The sequence below is a fragment of the Zootoca vivipara genome, chromosome 3 (assembly GCF_965207765.1).
Source record: "Zootoca vivipara chromosome 3, rZooViv2.hap1.1, whole genome shotgun sequence".
Taxonomy (NCBI): domain Eukaryota; kingdom Metazoa; phylum Chordata; class Lepidosauria; order Squamata; family Lacertidae; genus Zootoca; species Zootoca vivipara.
The window spans coordinates 101,988,385-102,013,227 of NC_142586.1; the positions used below are offsets into that span (position 1 = coordinate 101,988,385).

At 46.7% G+C, this 24,843-nt stretch overlaps 1 protein-coding gene across 14 annotated transcripts in view; it reads right to left on the minus strand.

Annotated features, from left to right (window-relative positions):
* KLC4 (kinesin light chain 4) overlaps window positions 1–24,843 on the minus strand; it is a 67,616-nt gene that overhangs the window by 20,496 nt on the left and 22,277 nt on the right. For 3 of the 14 annotated variants that reach the window (XM_035111150.3, XM_088666768.1, XM_035111152.3), the window contains exons 2-13: window positions 20,283–20,556; window positions 18,123–18,353; window positions 17,718–17,796; window positions 16,883–17,108; window positions 15,562–15,649; window positions 14,402–14,503; window positions 13,777–13,950; window positions 13,570–13,669; window positions 12,884–12,936; window positions 6,652–6,719; window positions 3,364–3,472; window positions 703–834 (exon numbers count right to left, since the gene is read on the minus strand). In XM_035111150.3, coding sequence (XP_034967041.1) covers window positions 703–834; window positions 3,364–3,472; window positions 6,652–6,719; window positions 12,884–12,936; window positions 13,570–13,669; window positions 13,777–13,950; window positions 14,402–14,503; window positions 15,562–15,649; window positions 16,883–17,108; window positions 17,718–17,796; window positions 18,123–18,353; window positions 20,283–20,537 — 1,617 coding nt within the window. In that variant the 5' untranslated portion in view covers window positions 20,538–20,556. The other 11 variants (XM_035111146.3, XM_035111147.3, XM_088666766.1 and 8 more) reach the window with 10 other exon arrangements.

A 24,843-nucleotide genomic window follows, 5' to 3' on the forward strand; every position in this document is an offset into this window, starting at 1 on the left:
AAATGCAGTTGTGGTGTGTGTTTGGCCTCTTGCAACTTTGAGGTAGATGTGCCTTTGAGTCTTCACACATTCATTCCAGTGCCTCTTGGCATGTCCTTCAGATGCTGTGCGCACGCACACGCACGCACGCATGCACACACACACGCCATACCCCATAAACATCCATTTTCCTGGAGGGCGGCAGCCCTAGGACCCTAACCGAACCAAAGCCCCTTAAGCTCTTCCTCCGAGAGTGATGCTATTTTCTGAGAAGCAAAACAACCTTCTCTCCCTCCCCGCCCCTTGTCCCTGCTACAGATCAGGGGAGAGCAGCACCGTAGGATGTTAGTAGAGGAGATCAAAGCACCTACGATCAGTGGCTTCTGCTCTTTCCTCCGCCCACCACCCACCTAAAAAACTGGGGACGGGAGATACTAAGTTCCGAGTTTCAGTGGGGGGAACTAAGGCGGAAAGAGCTCCCTCCCTGAGTCTGGCTACCCGGCAATAAGAGGAGCAGGCAGGGAGCATGCAAGAGGATGGATGGAGGTGGGCATGCCACGACAGGCCATCAGCTCCCCGAGATGGCAGGGGCAGCAGCTGGCCGACAAAAAAGAAACAACAGCTCTGGCTAGAGTTTGCTGCCCTCTGCCTCTCTCGGCCGGGCTAGGCAGGTCTTGATGGTGGACTTGTACTTACCCCATTCCATTCCACGCCCATACTCACTTCCTCGCTACCATCTGTGGCGCTCTCATACTTGACGCTGCCCCCCAGGCTGTCTCGGCTCCTCCGCCTCTCGGAGCCGTCGCCCTCTTTCAGAATCTCTACCACCTTGGTCTGGTTAATGGGGTCAATGCCCTGCAAGGGGACAAGCACAAAAACAAAGAGACAAGGGGGGGTTGGGGGTGGGCAGAGCCCCTCAAACATTTCCTAGAGACGTACAACACTTCCTTGCTTCCTGGCTATTAACACGCCCAAAAGGTCATGTGTGTTTATTTTTTTTCTGGTGGCAATTTTGCATGGAGACAGGAAGGTGTTCAGGAAGGGAATTGGAAAGAATATAGAGCTGCCCTTTCGCTTCCTGGATCCCACCACTGTACGCATGCCAAATTCTGCACCAAGACACTGGCCACGTCTGCAGAATCAGATCTTGGCTTCCTAAGCCAAAATATGGCTGAGCAGCACACAGCCCCTTTATTCCCGCTTCGCTCCTCCCTTCGCATGAGTGAGTAACTCGACTTTTCAGTTAACATCTGAACTAAGAAACTATAGTTAATGGCTTCAACACAAGCTGGGACATTAATTTAACTTTAAATTATGGCTTCATAGTCTGGCTTGCTTGGAAGCCGCTAATCATGAGCGGTCTTCAACTAAACTATCCCGTCAGTGCAAGGATTACCACTACCACTGCAGGATTCTTCTCCCCTCTGCATCTCCTCCTTCTAGTGCACCATGTGCCACCACCCCCCAAAAAAAATCTGCTCCAGAGTACTGGGGGAACCCCTAGAACAGATTGAGGGCATTTTAAGAGGTGCAGGGGAAGGAGATGGATGAAGTCCCATTGCCCAAGCAGAAATCCTTGCAGCTTTTGAACTATCTACTTAGTGCTATGCTGAATACAACCCCATCTCTCACCTCGGTTTAGATGTACTGGGAAGCTATAGCTGACTAAGTCTTCCTGGCTTGCTCGTTGGCTTGTGTGAAGGGAAGGGAAGAGGAACAGAGGAGCAAAGGTGGCTTCATGCACCTTCTGTATATCTTGACTTTCTAGGAACATACAAAAACAGCCCTCCTGGATCAGACCAAAGGTCACGAGGTCGCCTACACGGCGCTTGCAGGCACCCATGTGCCGCACAGGGTTTTTTGGGTGCCCTCAAGGCCTGCTCCCCAGTCCTTCCGCTCATTGAAAATTCTACTGCAGCTAATAGAATTTGTACCCAAGACTGTTGCTCTGGTTTGCAAATGTGCCCGGGGGCCCAAAATGTTTGGTGACCCTGAAGTCCAATCCTATCTCCTATAGTGACCAAACAGATATCCCTGGAAAACCCACAAGCAGGAAAAGAGGGAAACAGCTTTCGTCTACTATTTCCCCCAGGAAGCTGTTGCACGGCTTGTATGGATTGCACACGCGCACACACACACACAATCAAGCAATTATGCATATATTTTCCCAACATACATCTTTCCCCCCAACTTTTGTTATTCAGGGGTGGGGCATGGAGCAATGGAACAGTAACAAAACTCTCTTCCTCCATCACTACATAAGCTTCACCAGACATTGCCCACACTTCCATAGCCATAACGGCTAAAAACTTGCATTTTTAAAAAAATAAAATGAAGCCCAATGCTCTCCGGATGCTAAATTCCACATTCATCTAAATGATCCAGTTGTGAAATACACTGAGCTTAGCTCAGCTCCTGGCAACAAAAGACTAGGGCATCAGGATGAGGCCATCAAAAACATCCAAAATAAACCCGGATAAAAATAAATATATATATATACAAGGAGTTCCTGAAACTCTTCCATTTCATCCCTTCGAGCAACTATGTGGCCTGGGCAAAATTCTATATAAATTCATTGCAGTCCAACCAGCTGGACAGATCTACAATAATGTTCTAAAGCTCATTTTCTGATTAAGCAGAACTTTTCCAAACGAGTCATCAAGCACTTGACAGGCAATCAATGCATTTAGGCAATCGAATCTTGGACTGAGATATGAATGAGCTCCGTGCACCCACACACAGCTGTTCTACTCCTTCAAGTAAGGATGCCACAGTTAGCTTCCCATTATGTCCAAACTAGGAACTATGGCTAATGGCTTCCCAACAAGCCAACATTGCAAAGCCATGAACCGTAGCTTCATGTTCTGGCTTGGTTTTGGAAGCCATTAACCATCGTTCCCTGTACAGACATAAAGGGAAATTATGGATAATTACAATTACCCGATTTGCTTTCCTGTAAGGAAGCAAAGCAGCTGCTTACAATTGCATGAAGCTCATTCATACTGCGGCTTAATAAGACAATATTTTATTGCTTGAACCCAGAGAATGTCAAGGAAATTATTTCTGCTGGATTCTATAACCTGCTGCGATTTCTTTTGCTGATGAAGTGGAAGGATCCTGGAAAAAAAAAACATATCGAGCTGCGACATTCCAGCAAAAGCCACACTGACAAACAACTGGCCACACCACCTCAATCAACACCATCATGGAATTTTATAAGGGCAATTTACATATTTGATGATAGCCAGTGGTTTAGGCTCCACCGTATAAGCCTTAAATTGCCTGGCAAATCTAAAAATCAGATGAAACACTCATCTTTCGCTTTCTTCTCCCTAGAGTTCCCTTTACACACGAAGTTGTCTGTGGGGTGGGTGTTGGCCTTACCTGTCTCCGGGATCGCACTGCACACTCTTCCAGTGTTTCCGCAGCCTCTAGCTTCCCCTGACGCCTGTACAGTGCGCCCAGGTTTCGCAGAGTGGTGTTCACTGTGGGGCTAAGGAGAAAGAGAAACACTGAAGCCAGCTGTCCTTGTTTACCATGGCAATATCTTGAATACTGAGCTGCCCTTGTCTACACCATAGCTGTCAAGTTCTCCCCCTTTTTTAAGGGAAATTCCCTTATGCTGAATAGGCCTGCTCGCGAGAAAAGGGAAAACTTGACAGCTATGGTCTACACACCTCCCACTTCCCATGACACTGAGATTGCTTGGCTGAACGGTTAAAGGTAAAGGTAAAGGGACCCCTGACCATTAGGTCCAGTCGTGACCGATTCGATAAATACGACCTATTTATCTACTTGCATTTTGATGTGCTTTCGAACTGCTAGGTTGGCAGGAGCTGGGACCGAGCAACGGGAGCTCACCGTCGCAGGGATTTGAACCGCCGACCTTCTGATCGGCAAGCCCTAGGCTCTGTGGTTTAACCCATGGTTAAAGGTAAAGGGACCCCTGACCATTAGGTCCAGTCGTGACCGATTCTGGGGTTGCGGCGCTCATCTCACATTATTGGCCAAGGGAGCCGGCGTACAGCTTCCAGGTCGTGTGGCCAGCATGACAAAGCCGCTTCTGGGGAACCAGAGCAGCACACGGAAACACCATTTACCTTCCCGCTGTAGTGGTACCTATATATCTACTTGCACTCTGACGTGCTTTCAAACTGCTAGGTTGGCAGGAGCTGGGACCGAGCAACGGGAGCTCACCCCGTCGCAGGGATTCGAACCGCCGACCTTCTGATCAGCAAGCCCTTAGACTCTGTGGTTTAACCCACGGTTACTACCCAGCAATTACACAGAAAACCACCGCACAAGGAAAGAGGTACTTGCCCCTTGCTATGAGGCCCTAAATGGGCATATTCATATTAGCAGCAGAAGTAGAAAGCTAAAAAACAAATAAAACGGGTGGGATCCGAAACTACAGGAGGCTTTTGGATCCAGTGGGTACTTCTGCTAAAGGAAAAGAAGTGACTCTTGCTGATTTGCCCCCTTCCTCCCCACCTCAATACGACTTTGCATCCTGTTCTAAAGTGTCCCCCAAGAAGGTGCTGTGAAGGCGGGGCGGGGGGAGAACAGGAAAATAACAACCTCCCATTAGTAAAGCCACCCACTGGATCAAAAGCCGTAACAGGAGCACTTGGGCAACAATTCCATTCAACTCGCGGCTTCCGGTTTGTTTATGGAGGGAAATTGCGGCGCAGAACGGATCGTCTGCCTAAAAGACTACCGTTACCGGGCTACTGGGGCGACAGGAGTGCGTGCCAGGGTTAGACACCCCCCTTAAAAAGCCCCACGGACAAGGGGGGTCTTGAGGGGACCAGCTGAGCGAGAAGCTGCTTGAGTTCTCTCACGGTGCTATCGCAGCTCCAAAAAGTCGAAACCACGAATTGCCACCTGAAGCAGCAGACTTTCTGAATTAAGGTACTTATTGCCAAACTTTCTGATTTCAAAACTGAAGAATTGGTGTTTAAGTTTAATTCGGCAAAGACAGAACCTAAAAAGGAAGTCAACTTCTGAAAGACAGACCCTGCAGCATGGACTTGTGAATGAGATCAAAAGCATTTGGAAACACATCAGTCTGTTGTTACTTTTTAAGCTGCGCTTAGTTAACTTTTAGCAATCCATTTCTCTGTTGGATACAAAGAATCGAGCTGTTGTCTTCTTGAACTCTTAAACGGAACTTATATGAATGGACTGGAACAGGGGTCAGCAACCTTTTTCAGCCGTGGGCCGGTCCACCGTCCCTCAGACCATGTGGTGGTCTGGACTGTATTTTGAAAAATATATATGAACGAATTCCTATGCCCCACAAATAACCCAGAGATGCATTTTAAATAAAAGGACACATTCTACTCATGTAAAAACACGCTGATTCCTGGACCGACTGTGGACAACATTGAGAAGGCGATTGGGCCACATCCGGCCCATGGGCCTTAGGTTGCCTACCCCTGGACTGGAGTATCCTCAGTTTTTATGAATGGCAAAGCTACTTTTATGAATGAAAGTGGTTTAAAGACTGGGGGGGGGGAATTAAAATAAATTTAAAAGGACCCTGGATATTGCAAAAACCTACCGAAGTTCAACAGGAGAACACATAACTGGGAGAAATCTCAGGGAGGAAGAGTGCCTGGGAGAGTGGGAGCAGGGACAGAAAAAATACTATAAATGAGCAGGGCCATATATTGGAATTACAACTGAGGAGAGTATTATATTTTGGATTATAAATACCATTTGGATTACAAATACAGTGGTGCCTCGCTAGACGAATTTAATTCGTTCCACGGGTCTTTTCTTATAACAAAAAATTCGTCTAGCGAAACCCATAGGAATGCATTGATTTTCGTTTTTTAAAAAATTTTGCCCATAGGAACGCATTAATTGAATTTCAATGCATTCCTATGGGAAACCGCGATTCGCTAGACAAATTTTTGGTAAAACGAATTCGTCTAGCGAGGCAACCTCCGCTAGAAAAAACCTTTCGTTAAGCGGAAATTTCATTAAGCAGGACATTCGTTAAGCGAGGCACCACTGTAACATTTGGATTATAAATACAATTTGGATTACAATTTTAATTTTCGTCTGAAGAATATTGGATCCCAGGCAACAGTTGGAGAACTTTGGAATATAATATACTACGAGAGTTCTTAACAGCATCAACCATCACTAAAGGAAACAAACCAGAAGTGGAAGCTGGAGGGGAGGGAAGAAGTGGTGTAACACAAATGTTATTGATATGAGATGTATGTAATGATAGAAAAAGAAAAGTGAATAAAAATTTAATAAAAAAACAACCCCCAATTCCATTCAACCCTTTGAGTCGCAGAAGGGACGGGAGGTTTTCACTGGTAGCACCAGTGTTGTGGAAAACTCTTCCCGATAAAATATGAAGCCCCATCAGTATTGGCGTACCACCGGCTCCTCTCCAAACAAGGGACCTCCTGTTTCGATTGCTGTTTTATTGTTGTATTGTTTTAATGGACCTGCACATTTTCATTGGGGATTATTAATACATATTTAATATTTTGATGAAATTGTTCTATTGTGCTCTTCAGTTATGTGTGTTTATTTATCTATAACTAAGCTTAATACTTTTAAATCACTTAGAAGCCACCTTGGCAAGTAAGCGGCATATTAACTAATACTTGAAATAACAGTAACAAATAACTCCTGAAAACAACTTACCTGCTGACTTTGCATGCCTTGTACCAGCCACCATACTCTGCATAAGCAATGTTTTCTCTGTGCTTGCTCTGGAAAGAGGGATTGGGGAGGGGGGGAGGAGAGAGAAAAGAGAAGACTTTGTTAGAATAGTTAAAGCACCAGTGCACAAAAGACCATGGCTAGTTTGTTTGCCTCTGCTTGCATGCCTAGCAGGGATAAAAATATATAAGCTTGTTTGGTCCCAGTTACCTTGCCGCCATGTCAGCTCCAATATTGGTATGCTTTGAGATTATATACATATAGACCACTACCATTTAGAACAGGTGTGAAGAGCCTTTGGCCTGCCTGGACTACAACTCTCATCAGCCCCAGCAACACTGCCCAATGGCCAGGGATGATAGGAATTGTAGTTCAGCAACATTTTGAAGGGCCAAAGGTTCCGCACTTCCGGGTTTAGAATGACACCACTGTCCCCTAAAAACTGGAGAATGAAATAACAGATTCTGGGAAGACTCAAGTATGTAATTAAGGCAGCTCTGCAAAGATACCAAAGACAGCTTTGATCATAAAAAAAGGAATTTAGTGAGCTTGCTTGTCTATTACAGGCTTAAGCTAAGTAGCACAGGGCTTGCTACATTTTTTTTTTTTAAAAAAAAGGGCGGCTGCCCCAGCTTATGCATAGAAAAACATATTGTTAAGGTGGACACGGAGCAATAGATTCAAGCTACAAGAAAGAAGATTCCACCTAAACATTAGGAAGAACTTCCTGACAGTAAGAGCTGTTCGGCAGTGGAATTTGCTGCCAAGGAGTGTGGTGGAGTCTCCTTCTTTGGAGGTCTTTAAGCAGAGGCTTGAAAGCCACCTGTCAGGAATGCTTTGATGGTGTTTCCTGCTTGGCAGGGGGTTGGACTGGATGGCCCTTGTGGTCTCTTCCAACTCTATGATTCTATGATTCTATATCTGTTTCAGCCAAAAGAGATGAAATGGTGACGCAATGCCTGGGACTTTGGAGTTCACAGGTCTGCAAACAAGGACACAAGCCTAAGTACCTAAAGATGCTGGCACAGCAAAAGGTAGTGTAAGAGATCTTGTAAGAGCTTAATAAAAGTTAATTCCTTTAACAAGCAACTAAAATCCTTATTAAGCAGAAGAAAGAGCCAGTCTCACACTTCTCTTCAAATACCTGAAGAGGGCAAAGACTTGTTATCTGCTGCCCCAGAAGGCAGGGCTAGCTAGATCTGATGGGCTGAAAGTTACAGGAGGGGGAGATTTGGATTCGACATTAAGAGATGCTTCTTGAAGGTAAGTACAGTTCCAATTATGTGTGTGTGTGCCTTTTCCCTTTCAGTTTCTGAATTTCCCGAACAGAGCAAGGGATTCGGCTAGGTCAGGCCCAAACAACCGTCTCCGACTCTACAGTTTCTCAGAACGCTACTTGAATGTGTGGCCAGAAACTGAAAGCCACTTTGTCTGGTCCGCTCCCTCTCCCAGGAACAAAATTCCTGTCTTCTAACAACTTCCCACCGGAACTGTGCCCAACCGTTTTATTTATTTTTTAACCATTTTTCTGGGGGTGTCAGCCAAGGAACAGTAGGCCGATTCAGGCATTAAGTTCCCTAGGCTTAGAAAAACTTCCTATTGGTTAAAAAAAGTACCATAGTTGCTTTTAAATCACTTTGGAAGAGTTCCCCCTCCAGAAAATTCCCTGGCAGGCCTGCTATCTGGGGGATTCCTAAACGGTCATGCCTCAGGCTAATGCTGACAAGGCTTTAAGCCCTGCATTTGTGTGTGTGTGTGTGGGGGGAGTAGCTTAATGCATGCCAGGGCTCCATTCCAGCAAGGCTGGGTGACAAGCAATCCTGTTTCGAGCCCTGTGTTACCAGGTCAAAGCGAGAGGACTTGGTAGTCCTCAGTAAAGGTAAAGGTAAAGGGACCCCTGACCATTAGGTCCAGTCGTGACCGACTCTGGGGTTGCGTGCTCATCTCGCATTATTGGCCGAGGGAGCCGGCGTATAGCTTCCAGGTGATGTGGCCAGCATGACAAAGCCACTTCTGGCAAACCAGAGCAGCACATGGAAACGCCGTTTACCTTCCCGCTGTAGCGGTTCCTATTTATCTACTTGCATTTTGACGTGCTTTCGAACTGCTAGGTTGGCAGAAGCTGGGACCAAGCAACGGGAGCTCACCCCGTCACAGGGATTCGAACCGCCGACCTTCTGATCAGCAAGCCCTAGGCTCAGTGGTTTAACCACAGCGCCACCTGGGTCCCTCAGTAGGGCTATTCAAAATGTGGGCTCCTCATTACGGAGACAAACAGGATGTCCAGAACAGGGTTTTAATTGTGCTGCGTTTCACCCAAGTCTAAAAATCGCAATTAGGTTGCTATGGGGAGCTGCATTACTGCCACTGTGAAGGGTGAGGACTCTGCTTCTGCCCTCCTTAAGAAGGTACTGTATTCAATTCAAACCTTTGGCCCTCCAATGACGTTCTGAAGATGGCAGTCTAGGGTAGCAGGAGACCATCAATGGCTATTAACCTCTAGCACAGGCTCCCACAGCTTTTCCATATAAACTGTGCTGGATGTCTCAGGCACTTCTGACCTACTTCAAGCACAATAGCTCCGATTGACACCAGTGCCCCACATAGCTGCATCATTCTGTACAAAGACCTGGCAGACTTAGCAGCCAAGAACGGTCCATCCAGAATATTTTTTGTTTTTGTTTTAAAGGGCAATATGAATTTAGTTGTTCCTACCCAGGGGCTACCCCACAAATGGGAGACTTTTGACCCTCCGGTGTTGTTGGACTACAATTCCCATCCCATCATCCTTGACCACTGGGCATGGCACCTTAGATTGATGAAAGCAGGCGTTCAATAACATCTTGATGGCCACAGTTTCCCGCCCCTCCCTTAGCCTGTTCCTTAGCGGCGTTCCCTTAGTATTACAATGAAGACTATCTATTCCCACCTCCCAGGATCAGTATGCACATTCACTTGGGAGCAAGTGATCCCACAGTATTCAAGGAAGCCTGCTTTGAGAAAACATGCACGAGGCTGATCTGTATGGATGAAGCAATGTTACGTGGATAAAAATAAGACAAAAGAAAAATGGGGAAAAAAAGGAATGCTCTAGCAAGATGGGTTTAATGCTTTTTAATAGCATGGCAAAGAAACCGAGAGTGCCAGTAGAATATGACATCATGGGGAATGGAAACCAAGTACAATACTGAAGAGGAGCTGCTTAGTCCAACAACAACATATGATCTCACTTCTCTACATTGGTTGAAAAAAATCTTCTGTTTTGCCATTCTGGAAAGCTCCAGTTCACTTCTGCATTCAAAGAAAAGCTTATTTAGCTTATCTGTTAAAAGCTTTTAACTGGAAAGTCCCCAGGTCACTGACTGTCCCCAAGTCAGCCACTGACTTACTCTTGACTGCCCCTTCTCAATCTGCTCCCCCCCCCAAACGCTATGGGGATACTGTTTTGACCTGCCCAGAAAGGTTGGTGATTACTGTGATAGCATGTATAACTTTGAACATAAATGGGCTGGGAGACACTTCTGAAATACTAAGTATTATTCAGAAAGTTTTCCCTAGAAAGCAAGATGAATGTTGGTATCTGTTTAGATATACAGATGTTTTTAAGAGCCGTAGCTCAGTGGCAGAAGATCTGCTTTGCATGCAGAAGGTCTCAAGTTCAATCCCCAGCATCTCTAAGTAAGGCTGCGAGTGCCCCCTGTATGCAACTCTGGAGGACCAAAGGTCTGATTCTGTATAAGGCAGCTTCCTATGTTCCCACAAACGACAGAACCTTTACACATATCCCTTTGCTGTCCGTTTTGACCCACTTTGTGTCTTCCAATTCTCACTCTTTTTAAGAGGCAATGGGGCTTGCTACTTACAGACCTCTGCTTGTAATGCCGAGTACTGCAATGTGCGGAGAGGGGTGCTTGCAAACATGCAGGGCCACATGGCGGGCATGTACCAGGAAGTCTCTATCAGTCACAGTTCACATGGGTTGTCCACAATCAGCTTTATTTGATTTACAATTTTCATTCCTATTTGGGGACAGACCCCAGCTCAGTGACAAGAGCATATCCTTTGCCTGCAGAAGGATCCACATTCAATGCTGGAACCTCTAGTTAAAAGGATCAAGTAGCAGGTGATGGGGAAAATCTCAGTGATGGAGCACTTGATTCACCTGCAGAAGGCCCAGGTTTCAACTGCTGACATCTCAAGGTAGGGCTTGGAAGATTCCCTGTCCGAAACCCTGGAGAGACAATACAGAGCTAGATGCACCCAATGTCTGACCCAGAATAAGGCAGCATCCTATGATCCTATGATGGAGAGCCATTGCCCTTCAGACGAGAACACAGATGAACCAATAGGAAGCTCCCTAGTCACAAGAATGCTTCAAGTGTGAACTGGGCCTTAGTGACTTGCTTAACTAGATTCTTGCTGCATTAAGGAACTGGGGAGGGAAATGGTCTGAGCCTGATTGCTCCACCTTTTTCCAGCTGCTCCCCGCTCAACGCGCTGGAGTGAAACTCTGCTAGAGGAGGCCAAAGCAGCCACAGTAGTGAAAGGGCAGTCCACTGAAGGAAGACCATGCAGGAAAGAGTCAGGTGGGATTAGAGTACCAAGGCTCCAGGTTTGGGAACAAAACCTGCCCCACTCATTTGGTTCCTGTCCGGAACTGAAGAAGGCATGGAATATTTAAATCATGTTCACAAGTACTTGACAGGGAAGTGTTGCATTGCAGTGTTTTTTCAAGCATGTGATGAGAAACAGAAAAGGAAATAAAATTACATGGGATTAAAAGGATCAGCAGACAGATCGCCGATAGGGTAATGAAGAGGACCTAAATCTGTACCCTTAGCTTCTTGATAAAGATTCTGGTTAACAGAAGAGGCAGTTTGGCCAGTGGTGACCAGTTGGCTCATTTGAGCCCATGATCCAGGTGAAATCCAATTAAAAGATGCCCAGCTGGGGGTTTTTCCAGGGGAAAATTTGTCCCAAGTGGCTCTTGATTTCAGCCACTTCCTGACATGAGATCATAGCAGGGTCAGATTTTGTTAGCCAACAATATTCAAGGCAGCACATAAACACACAGTTGTGACTTGACTTCGAGATCATCCAGTAAGAGCAGCAAAAATTCTTCAGCGAAGAAAGGCTGGCTCAGAACCTGAGAAACAAGCACCCTTCTCACTCATTCTAAACCATTCTATTCCACAGGAGGACATTCGGCAAGCTTGGTAGTGATAAGAGTGCCAATACCCTACTTATTTTTTGTTGTGACATGGCTCATGTTCAAGCGAAACAGCCCGAGACACTAAAGCCCGGGAAGCAGGCATCGGCCATCAGGTCAGGTTTGTAAAAATGGGAGAGAAATTGAGAAAAAGAAAACCAGGAGGGTTTTGCTCAACTGAATTCCAGCATGGAAAGTGCGATGGAGCTTTTGTATTCCTGCTTGTGAAGTTCTGTGCTGTGTTCAGCACCTTAGCCCAGAATGTTTCAGAAGGATGTGAAGTCTTTGCAATTTATCTAGTTTCCAAAGGAGCCATGAGTTCACTGCACCATGAGCTGGAACATGTCCCCTAAGTATCTTGGGCTTGCTGCAGCTCTAATAGGCAGTGGTTTCCCCACACATCCTGGTTTCTAAGACTGGGAAATCTAAAGCAGAAGGTGATGGTGCAGAAGACTATAGCGTCTTCCTATTACCCTTCCTCTTAAGCCTTGGGGCTGAAGGAGCTACTTTTTCCTGATCAGTCAACTGGGCTTTCCAAATGACCAAAATTCTGAGGCTTGAGATTTATTTTTCTAAAAAACATTCTGGTTCTGCAGTCTGCGGCCCAGAAACCTGCTGAAATCCCTTCATCTTCCACTCTCCAGTTCGTCCTAAGGAGTGCACTATAACAAAGAGAAAACATGCAAGGCACAGGAAAAACAGGGCAATCATTTCCAACTCTCCTGCCCCAGAAAGCTGCTATGTAGTCTGAGTAGCAACCCCTTATTCCTACTGCCCCCGTGACACATTAACACTCTACAACCCAACAAAACACGCTGCACTCAGCCCTCCTCTGCAGCTACCAGTCAGCAGGTTTGGCACCATCAGAGAGATCCACTCTTAAGGCAAAGAGAGGATGCTGCAATTTCTGGAGCTCTTCCCAATGCAGGACAGAAGAACAGGAGAAACTCAGGTGTGCACTGTGTGCCCGCTCTCACCCACCAGAATAAATGTTCTCGCACTCACCTTGCTCATCTCCTCTCTTTCTTCCGCATGCATCCATATCGGCTTGTGCTCGTCTGCAGGATAAAATACAAAAGGGGTTAAAGCAAAGCAAAGCAAAGCAAAGCAAAACAAAGCAAAACACCCTGTTGGTATTTCAAAAGGAATGCTACTCTTTCCCATGGTACAGTCGAGAAAGGAAGAAGCTTAAACTTTTGGATCTGTTTGCTTATTTTCTTTGGAGGAAATGGTTTTTGTCAGCCGGGCCATGAAAATAAATAGGCAATGCAAAGAGTACTGTTGGAGGAGGGGATAGGCACCTAGGCTCCAGCCTGCACCAGTGGCGTTGAGGGAGGGGGGCACAAGGGCGGCTGCCCCAGGCACAAACTTGTTAGGGGCGCAAAATGTCAACACCTAGTGCTGTCTCAATACAGCTGTGCACTTCCGGCACTGGGCTTCTTTGAAAATGGTTTCCCCATATGAACCAGGAAGTGACCTCTTCCAGACAGTGGAATGACTCTTTTCTTATCTCCGTGGCTGCGATTTCCTGGGTGGCATGGACGCCGTTTGGCAGTTGAATATGCATGCGTACTCCCTCCCACCATGTGGCCCTGGGCACAGGCAACCCACGATACACCACTGGCCTGCACACCCCCACCAAGCTCCTCCTATAAATCCCGGCTGCCCTCCTCGCTCTTTGCTGTCCGTACCATCCACAGAGCCAAATTCCTTCACATGGGCCCGGGTGAGGATCTCCTTGTAGAGGACCTCTGCTTCCTTATATTTGCCTTGTTTCAGGTAACAGGAGGCCTGGTACAGGGGACAGGAATGACAATCTTTAAAATGCAGCACAGGCAGCCGCCGATCCTCATGCGCAATACCCACCCCACCCCCTTTTCACGACCCAGTAGACTCACCAAATTGTTCTTTGTTTTGGCCACATTTGGGTCGTCAGGCCCCAGGCGCGACTCATAAATCTCCAGTGCCCGGCAGTAGTAATATTCTACCTCTTCATACTTCCCCTGATTCTGGCAGAGCAAAGCCAAGTTATTTAACTGTTTGGCCACATCCGGATGATCTTTGCCTAGAACCTGAAAAGGAGGCAAACAAACAGAAAAAGCTAGTTAAGAAGAAAAGAAGCAAATCTGGGAATATGGCAGGATCCTTTTACTTCTGTGGGGGTGGGGAGTGGTCCATGGAAAGTCATTTGGAGCTTCAGCTCTGGCAGAAATAGCTCCTTCTGTATCATATTTGACACCTGCCTCTCCCTAGGCATTGTTCTGAATCCACGTGGACCCACGCTTTGCATGCAGAAGGTGCCAGTTTCAATCCCTGGCATCTCCAGGTAGGGCAGGGAAAGATGCCTGCATGAAACCCTGGAGAGCTGCTGCCGGTCAGTGCAGACAATACTAAGCTAGACAGACCATTCTAGACTGACTCGGGAAACTTCCTATCTAACACACATGCTCCCCTTTCCTGAGTAGCATTGAAGACGGTTGCAGACACCCAGGCCCTTTCTTCTCCAGAGGGGAGGGAATTTACCTTTTCCCGGATTTCCAGTGCTCGCTTGCATAATGGTTCTGCCTCCTTGTATTTCCCCCTTTTGCCGTAGAGAACAGCCAAGTTATTCAGGGTTGCTGCAACCTGTAGAGAAACATAAGCAGATCTACATTAGAGCCATGGAAGAACTATAGAAAGCAGAAAGAAAGAAAGAAAGAAAGAAAGAAAGAAAGAAAGAAAGAAAGAAAGAAAGAAAGAAAGAAAGAAAGGAAGGAAGGAAGGAAGGAAGGAAGGAAGGAAGGAAGGAAGGAAGGAAGGACCTATTAAGCAAGATTCCTTTAAACACCAGTATCTTGCAATAATAATAATAATAATAATTTATTATTTATACTCCGCCCATCTGGCTGGGTTTCCCCAGCCACTCTGGGCGGCTTACAACAGAAAAATGAAATAAAATAATCTATTAAACAGTAAAAGCTTCCCTAAACAGGGCTGCCTTCAGATGTCTTCTAAAAATCTGGTAGCTGGTTTTCTCTTTGACATCTGTCGGGAGGGCGTTCCACAGGGCGGGCGCCACTATCGAGAAGGCCCTTTGCCTAGTTCCCTGCAACTTGGCTTCTCGCAGCGAGAGAACCGCCAGAAGGCCCTCGGAGCTGGACCTCAGTGTCCGGGCAGAATGATGGAGGTGGAGACGCTCCTTCAGGTATACTGGACCGAGGCCATTTAGGGCTTTAAAGGTCAGCACCAACACTTTGAACTGTGCTCGGAAACATACTGGGAGCCAATGTAGATCTTTCAAGACCGGTGTTATGTGGTCTCGGCGGCCGCTCCCAGTCACCAGTCTAGCTGCCGCATTCTGGATTAGTTGTAGTTTCCGGGTAGCCCCACGTAGAGCGCATTGCAGTAGTCCAAGTGGGAGATAACTTGCAACCATCCATGGCAAAGATGGTCCAATATTTTTACAGCAGAATGGCCTAGTTCAGGGACTAATTTGCTCACCTTACTTGTCTGATCTCCTTGTTCGGCTTTTGCAGTAAAAAGAACCCCCCTCTTGACTTTGCCACCAAACCCTTCCGAAGGGTCAGCTGACCATGTAACGTGACACTCCTGCAAGTCCCCTTGGCCACATGACTGGCTTACAACTCCCCCCCCCCCTGCCCAGAACTTCCTTCCCATCAAAGTCCGGGGAAACGGCTACTTACTGCAGGGTGGTCCTTGCCAAGCGTCTTCTCCCTGATGGACAGCGCATCGTTCAGAAGGTGAGCTGCCTCCTTGTATTTGTTCTGATCCCTGCAGCACAAAGTGAGGCACATATTGAGCAATACCGGAGGGACAGAGATCGTATCACACAAGACCCAGGGAGGTTCTTCCTCCTTCGCCACACAACTTTCCACAGTTAAGTTCACAGCACTGAGTTTCACTGTCCTGGACAACTGTTCCGTAGTCACACAAGGGGGGGGGGGAAACCAAGAAAGCCCTGTTCCTTCCAAAGCAAGTGAGTGAAAAATGGCAAAAACAGGATATTTATTGGGACTTTTGTGTGACTTTTGCAGCTGCTGTTAAAGTTGCAAAACAATGATGCACGGGACGGTGCAATGGAGAACTTCTGAAACAACAATGGGGTGCTAGCTCTGCCCAAGGCATGATGGAGAACAGCAACAACCGGGACAAGATAGGCATAACATTTTACAAGGACAGGAAGAAACATCACGGACGGAATAATTGCCACACACAGGAAGAACAAGGATATAGTTTGGATGCTTCACCTGTAGCTTTATAAATCATTTAATGTGTCAATACAAAGGGAAGTCGTTAAAATGGCACTTGTTGTATTTTGACTGGCGTGTAATTGAAATTAGTAAGTGTCAGGGATGGAGTGACTACTCGAGTAACGACCTTCCACATGCTTGTCTTTCAGACGTTTTTATTGGTGCACATTATTTACAGTGTAACGAACTACTGATTCCATGTCTACCCGCTCGAGTCAGATTCCTGCACTGCCCCTCTCCGTGTTCTGGACCAGCATAAAAGCCTCGGAACTGAGAAGCGCCTCCCTTTCCTCCTCCTCCTCAATTCCAGCGTCGGGGGGACGGGTCTTCTTTCTGGCTCATTCCTGTCCTCTCTGTCCGCCTCCCTTTCTTCCTGCCTATGGAGGAGGGGCTCTTGGATGCTGCCAGAGCCCTGGCACTCCCTCTCCGTTTCCTGACTCCCTCCATCAGACCCTTCGCTCTCATGACTGCTGGGAGACGGGCTGCTTCGGATGAAAGGGGGTGGTTCTCTATAAGCCCTCCCCCTTACAGTAAGATTTTGTAATGCAGAAATAAAGTAAATCATCAAACCATCAATTCTAGCATGTGGGGGCCCGCCTAAATTCTATAATTTGCCATCTGAATGACTAGTATTAATAATTGTATTATAATTTGGCATTGTTATAGTGAGGCTATTGGATTATTGTAATTGAAAACTAATAAAAATTGTTATTTTAAAAAAAGTGAGTGTCCGCCATTCCCCTCCTCCTCTCACCTGTATACTAAGGCCAAGATGTTGAGCATAGTGGCCACGTCAGGGTGGTCGTGGCCCGAAGTCTTCTCCAAGTCCTCCAGCGCCTGCTTGCAGAGGGGAACAGCCACTTCGTAGCGTCCCTGGGAAGCGTACTGGATCACCAGGTTGTGGAGTGTGCGCAGGCGCGCTGGGATCTCGTAGCCACCTTGCTGGGCGGCTGCCGCTGCACTGCTGTGCGGATGAGGCACTGCAAACGTAAGATCGCATTAATCGAGGATAGAGGAGGCAGCTCGCAATGCCATGAGGGCTATGACCCATTCCTACTGGCTAAGCACTGTCTCAAACCAACTGCTGGAAGATAGGTACAAAAAGGTAGCTTTATGACTCTTCCTTTCATCCGTCCTCTGTGCACAGTTGCCCCGGCACATGCTCACTTGACCGCTTTGATCTGCCGAACCAGCACTTTTATAAGTGCTGCATAATGCTTGTTTTGCACTTGCAAGGAATCTATTATACACTCAGGAACTCCCTGCCCATTGATATTAGGCAGGCGCCTTTGCTGTATTGTTCTTAGCGTCTGCAAAAAAACCTCTTCGCTTAGGCAAGCATACCCAGACACATGCAATTTTGACATGTGTTTTAAAATGGGATTTTTTTCTATTATACACATTTTAAACAAACGAACAAACTGCTGGCTTTCCTTGCATTTTGAAAGCTTGTTTTTAAACACCTGATCTTAATGCAAATTTTATATCGTCTTACGCAACCACTGCTTAATGGTTTTGATGAGGAAGTGGTATGCAAATCCTGCTGGTTAAATAAATGAATAATAAAATAAGGGAAGAATGCAACCTACACCCTTGGCCCTGGTCCTCTTCCTCATTTGGAAACAAGTCATCCAAGGAATCTTTTGTGGAATCGCCTTCTTTCTCCTCCTGAGACATTGATGGGGGGAAAGAAACAAAGAAAAAAAAGGGGAAAGGAAAGCATGAGTGCTTAATATTTCGCTTAAGTAATTAAGCTTAAGCTTAACCAAGCAAGCCCACTCAAAGGTTCTCTTCCCCAGCAAGAGAAGACCAACCTAGTTACTGTAGCTGGGGCAAGCTGCGTCTATCTCATTCACCCAGACAAACTCAAATTGCTAGCTGCTCTATCATCAGGACCTCTTGGAAAGACCATCGCTACGAGACTTTCATGCAGAAAGAGCTCAACGTCGAGACACAGGCATCTTCCCCCACCCCAAAATGTTCCGGGCGCTCACCGATGGGGACACATCCTCATCGTATTTCTTCAGCTGGTTCATGAACTCAAGGTGCTTCTTTTCCTCCTCAAGCTGCGCCACTGTTTGCTCGCTGCGCTGCAGCTTCTGCTGGGTGTTTGCTAACTCGTCCCGCAGCCACTGGTTCTCCTGGCATAGCCGGCGCACCTGGGCCCGCAGCTTCTGCTTCTCAGATTCCACCGCGTTCAGGTGGTTTGACAAAGCCATCATCACCTGGCCCCAAGGGAAGCAAGAAGAGACATTCACCTTTGCCTAACGCAGAGGTGGGGAAAACCTTTCTCGACCCTGAAAGGCTGCGTTTCCTTCAGGGTAACCTTTGGGTGGTGGGGACAGGGGGCAAATAACAGTGGGAGGCGGAGCCAGAGGCAAAAGTGGGTGGAGCAATGGCTGTAAATGTGACCGTTGTACAGCATGCTAGCTTCTAAGCACACCCACCCGCCAATACACACACCCCTCTCTTGCTTGGCTGGAGGGAAGAGAGTCATTATCAGAGCTCAGGGACATATTCTAGCCAGGCAAAAACACATGGCCATGAACAGTTCAGAGGACCAGTTAAAGAGGCCCGAAGGGGCGCATGTGGGTCCCTTCACAGGCCTGAGTCTCCACACCCCTGGCCTGGCCTAATGCGAGAATAGTGCCCCCCTGCGAGGTCCCTCGTCAATGGCAGTTTCCATGTTGCTCTATCCAAAAGCCTCTTGGCTGGCCTGACTTAAAGTTCCCCATCTCAGTAAAAAGAAAAAGAAAAACTACTACAGGAGATTCCAAAGCCTGCAGGAAGTATAAGTCAGAGTGAAAGGTGCCCAGCTGATCACCTAGCCCAAGTCCTTGCCTCAGATTAAAATATGCAATGCTTGGGTTCAACAAGTTGGGATGATCGTCCGTCATGGAAACTTTGAGGTTCCGATTGGACTAGTTCTATGATTCGATGAAGCTGTGGTCTTGGGGGGGGGGGAGGGCGCAAATATGGCCCCTTAAGGAGAAGCAAGGCTGCTGTGTAAGACTGATGTGTAAGAGGAAAGTGGTGGTGGTGGGGGGGGAGAGACAAAGTTGGAACCGTACACAAGACAACCATGCCAGGCAGGCCACTCCAGCTGCTTGCCCAGCTGTATTCTTCCAAGACAAAGCAGAGGGTTGTGGGACAGGGGTGGCTAACTTGGAAGTCCAGCAAAATGTGGAGGGCCTGTCCACCTCTTTGGGTCCCTTATTTGTCAAGGAGGAAGGGATGGGCAGAGAGCCCAGGGCAGAGGAATAATAATTCCTAATCTCCATTTCCCGTAATTTATGCAGATTAGCTGAGTATCAGGTTTGCCTCTCTGAGGGCTGTGCTAAAACTGTTACGATTTTGCATCTATAGAAGCTGATCCGTTGACTTTTATATGCTGGTGTACATACATGTTTAATGAATGAGTAATAAAAATCTGAATGAATGTATACTTGGCTTATTTTGCAAAAGTTACCACTTTTGCTAAATCATGGGGAGCAGAAAGGATCCACTTTAAGCAAGGAACAGAAATCCAGAAAACACACACACACACACACACACACACACACACACACACACACCTGCCCTGCAAAGTCAAGACTTCAGCAACTTCACCAGAATTTCACACAAAGTTTCAAGCCTATCCTGACAACCAGAAGGCTAGAAACTTGCATTCTTAAAAAAAAGAAAAGCTACAAAAGCTTATACATGTTGAATTTTATGCCCAAAGCTGCCATTATCCTGTACAAGAGTGGCAGAGTCCTGCCTACACTCAAACATGTTTGGCAAGCATGATTTCACAGAGCCAGCCAAGGCAATTGTATTTGACAACCTTTTTAAACAATGATTTCCCATACAGTCATACCTTGGAAGTCGAACAGAGTCCCATTCTGGAAGTCCATTCGACTTCCAAAACGTTTGGAAACCAAAGCGCAGCGTCCGACTGGCTGCAGGAAGCTCCCGGAAGCTGCGGAAGCCCCGTCAGACGTTTGGCTTCCAAAAATAGTTCTCAAACCGGAAGAGTCACTTCCAGGTTTGCGGCATTCGGGAACCAAAACATTTGAGAACTAAGCTGTTCCAAAATCAAGGTACAACTGTATTTCCCTTACTTTGATGGACCCATATGCCACTCCAAGACACCCCAATGGGCTGCCCCTTACCTGAGCCTCTCCGAGTCCCAGCTCAATCATCTCCACTGACTTGCGCAGCAGGTTGGCCTTCTCATGCACTAAGTTGGCTTCCTCGTCCTTCTTCAGACACTTGATGGTCTCTAGCAGGCTGTGCAAGATCGAGTTGTGCTCATTCTTCAGGGCTTCCAGCCCCTGCATCACTAGTTTGGTGTTGGAGATGATCTCCTCTTGGCTGAGCTTGTCCATCTTCTCTTCTCTGGGATATACCATCGTGGACATAGTCATTCGCAGCTACGATCCCCACCTACGGAAGGAAACAAGGCTGCTCACTTGGACAGGTCAGATCCTGAAACGTTTAAAGCAACAGCTGCACACAGCTGATCCCATAGAGAGAGAGAGAGGTCTTATTCCCACTTAGCCTTATCACCTGGAGAGAGAGAGAGAGAGAGAAGGAAATTCCCACAACACCTCGCGGCTCTGTGTCCTTGCATAAAGAAGAACACGGCATGTCATTGGTAGGCGCAACTTGGGTACGGTTGATGGCGACGTCAAAGCTGCTACCACCCCCACACCCTTGGGAATAAAGAAAGCTGATTTAGCTGCCATTTAAGAGCACAGGAGGAAGCACAGAGAGCACACCTCCAGCCCCAGAGGTCACATAAATCCAGCACGGAACGGGATGAAATAGGGACACATAGATTACAGTATGGCCACCGAAAGAGAATGAGACATTAAGTTGCTATTTCTTTCTCCTCACAACGGAAAGCCTCAACAGCTCAAGAAATGCAAGTGTATCTTCCAGAGAACTAGGAGGACATAATGTTTTGACGGTCTGATTCCGGACTCAACTCCATAGAAGAAAACAACGGGGAATCCCACTCTCAGAACTGACGAGGAGGGTTCTGGAGTAAGTGGGGGAAAGGAAGAAGAGAAGGTGCTGTATAATTGCTCACAGCTCCTCCAAGCATGTTGACAAGTCAAGCCTTCCTAATTTCCGACCTGAGACTCTGGGAACGAGGTTTTCTCTATGCATCCCTCTCCCACCCACACCCCCTCCTTTGCATTTCCACGGCTGAGTTTTCCCAGGATCCAGCTCTCGAAACGGCACTGTACAAATTGCTAGCCATTGCAGACAGGCGAGAAGAAAGAAGGCGCCGCCAATGCTTTCTTGAAACCTGCAGCGGGGCTGAAACAAACGAGCCAGAAACATACAGCTTTGACAGCGAAAAAGCCGCCCGCCCTCACTAACGCGTACATACACATTTGCCATCCGGCAGTGCAAAGCTAAGCGAAAGTTTCCCTAGGAAAAACGAGAGAGAGTTGCAGATTATACAGAGCCGACATTTCTCCCCAGCCATACGGAAACTTTTCCTGTTTTGTTGTTGTTGAAAAGAAGACGCCAAGATCCGGTTACTGCTCCTTTGCCAAGCAGTTACCTGGGCTCAAATCCTCTCTCAAAAAGATGCGCAGCAGCAATCCGATCTGCTCCACCCGCCCACCCAGCCGGCAGGTCTCCTTCCTTACGCCATGGACCCAGAGGCTTCCACAGGAAGGGGGCTTACCTCATCGGAGCAGCTGTTGCCGGTGGCAGCGCTTGCTGCAGAGACAAGACGGAAACCTGGGCTTGTGTGACCCTCCTTGGCAAGAGGCCAGGCTCTTACGCTACCCAGACAAGGCGGAGTAAGAGAGGGAGAGGAGAGAGGGAGGAGGCTATCAGCAGATCTGCCTTTGTTCTCAGTCTGGTTCCACCTCTCTCTCTCTCTCTCTCTCTCTCTGGGTGTGGGTGTTCTCCCTGGGATCTTTGCTAGGCAATTGTCCCGCCTCCCTGTGTTTGCCCAGAAAGTCCCACTAAAAGAAACCACCCAGTGCCAGGGCAATGGGTGTCTCTCTCCCAGTACAGCTGCCCTTGATCCCTGCTGCTCCCAAGGTGGGAAAAGGTCCGACCCTCAAACCTAGGTCCTCCTCGCAGCCATACAGACCGGGAGCAGGAAGAACAAAGAAGGAAGGGAAGGGGGAAGAGGAAAGAGTGGCGAGAGCCCTAGTTTGCTTTTCCAAGTCAGAAAGGGGGACTGAGAGCGAAGGAGGGATGCTCAGGCTGCTACAGGGGGGGGGGGGGAGAGAAAAGCAGGATATGTATGTTCTACCAGCAGGGTGACCAGGGTGTACAGTTTTTTGCTGGAAGGGGAAAGGGCAAAGAAGAGAAAACATTTTTGTGCTATGGTGGGGAGCCTATTTTTGTAAACTACTTTGAGGTTTTGGCATTATTTATTTATTTGGCCAGCGGTTTATACATTTTTCTAAAATAAAATAAATACAAGGGGAAGAATGCAGTTATCACACTTTCGTTGTAACGGGTGGATGGGAGGGTTGGGGATGCTGTTGGCATTTCGGTGCTATTTAAGCGGTAAGCTGTGTGGAGCATATCATAAACAGCTAATAAAAACAACTTTAAAAAGTAAGGAGTACAGTATCCTCAAGGTCTGCCCCAAGTAAGAAGCTCCCCCCCTTTCCAAATTCAGACCTACAGCACCTTCAGCTCCACACATTAAAGCTTAATATGGTCCCCTTTAAAAATAAAAATAAAATAAAAAGATTTTTAATTTCAAGTAATAAAACATACCCATCCAAGGAAAGGAGAGCTTAGAAGTAGTACTGAAAGGAAAGGAAAACAGCAGCTGAGGGTTGTACTTTTAGATGTTCCAAGAAAGGCAATCAAATGAAAGTATCTTTCCATAAGGTTCCATGAGCAGAAAGATGAAAACTATGTGTGATTGTCTTAACAAAGTCATTAAAGGGCTACTAAGTTGTATAGAAAGTGTGAGTCTCCTCCCCAACTCTGATTGTTATTCCTTTTGTGAAATGGTTAATATGTTCATAAGCAAGATGTTCCATACTTGTGAAACCCAGGCTTCAGAAATAATTGCATTTCAAGTTCTCTCATTTTTTGCAATCACTGATCTAGCATACCGTAGTTACAGGTAGGTAGCCGTGTTGGTCTGAGTCGAAACAAAATTTAAAAATTGCTTCAGTAGCACCATAAAGACCAACTAAGTTTTTATTTTGGTATGAGCTTTCGTGTATCTGAAGAAGTGTGCATGCACACGAAAGCTCATACCAAAATAAAAACTTAGTTGGTCTTTATGGTGCTACTGAACGAATTTTTTAATTTTGATCTAGCATGGTCCCTTATTTTTAGGGTACTGGGAAGCTTTCTAAACACAGTTCGCAATCCTGTCAATACAAAGCATTTTTGTTGAGCACAATCTAGTCCAGGCATCCCCAAACTTCGGCCCTCCAGATGTTTTGGACTACAATTCCTATCTTCCCCGACCACTGGTCCTGTTAGCTAGGGATCATGGGAGTTGTAGGCCAAAACATCTGGAGGGCCGCAGTTTGGGGTTGCTGGATCTAGTCCCAAGGATGTTTAAAGAGCCAAACTCTGCAGCTTAACTGAGTTGTGCATTATTATATAGATCATAAAGATTACAGAATTATAGAGTCCAACCCCCTGCAATGCTGAAATCTTTTGCGCAATGTGGGGCTCAAACCCACAACCCTGAAATTAAGAGTCCCATGCTCTACTGAGCTATCTCACATCTGCAAACGTCTACAGTAGAACTTTTCCACATATCCAAGACAAAGAGAGGGGCTCCCCAGCACACTTAACTATGAAGATATCTAGGCAAAAGTGCATGTGTATGTGTACCTTAAACTTGCACTTCAGCTTTCTCCATAAACAGAGCCAGAAGGGATCACAAAATAATTCACAAAACAGGTAAAACAAAAATGTGTAATCAGAGAGGAGGAGAAAATACAACTAGAGTAAATTGAAATATCATCAGGTAATCACACAGAATGCCTGTCTATGTTAAAAGACATCTAACTTTCCTTCGAAAAAACTGGAAGGCCTGGCCTGGGCAGGCTATCTTATGGAGGATGTTCCAGAACTGTTGGGGCCACCACCAAGGAGGCTCGGCTGTGTGTCTTTGCTATTTCCACCTCTTGGACAGATGGGATAGACAGGAGCAGGAAGGTGTGTAAGAGAAGACAGAATTAAGAGAAGGAAATACAAAAGAAAAAGTACAAATGCTACAGGACTCTACAGAAGGATGGAAACAGAAGATTCCATCCTCACCCTCTTACTGCAACAGACTAGGCCCTCTTCATAAGTCACTCTAAACAATAGTTAAAATTAAACTACTGTATGGTTTAACGCGACCAAGAGACACGCTGGTGCGGACTGCTCAAAAGTTACTGAATAGTTCCTCCCCTGGCGAGGAAACAAACCAAGAGTTTGTTCACGTGTAATGCAAAGCCAGCCTCTGGTTTGCTTCCTCCGCAGGCACGACAAATGGTTAGCAGAGGGAGGAGATACTGGGAACTGCTAAGCAGTGTGCCCTAGTGCACTGTTAGTCACGTTAAGTCATAGTTTAATTTTAACAATGCTTTAATACGATGCATAAACCAAGCATTTGTCTTCTCTGATTTTTGTAATGTATTTTCAGAAACGTATTCTTTTCCCTCCTAGCTCCAACAACTTTACCTCCTCGCTTTCTGCTGTGGGTACTTTCTTTGGCCTACCTCAGGGGTC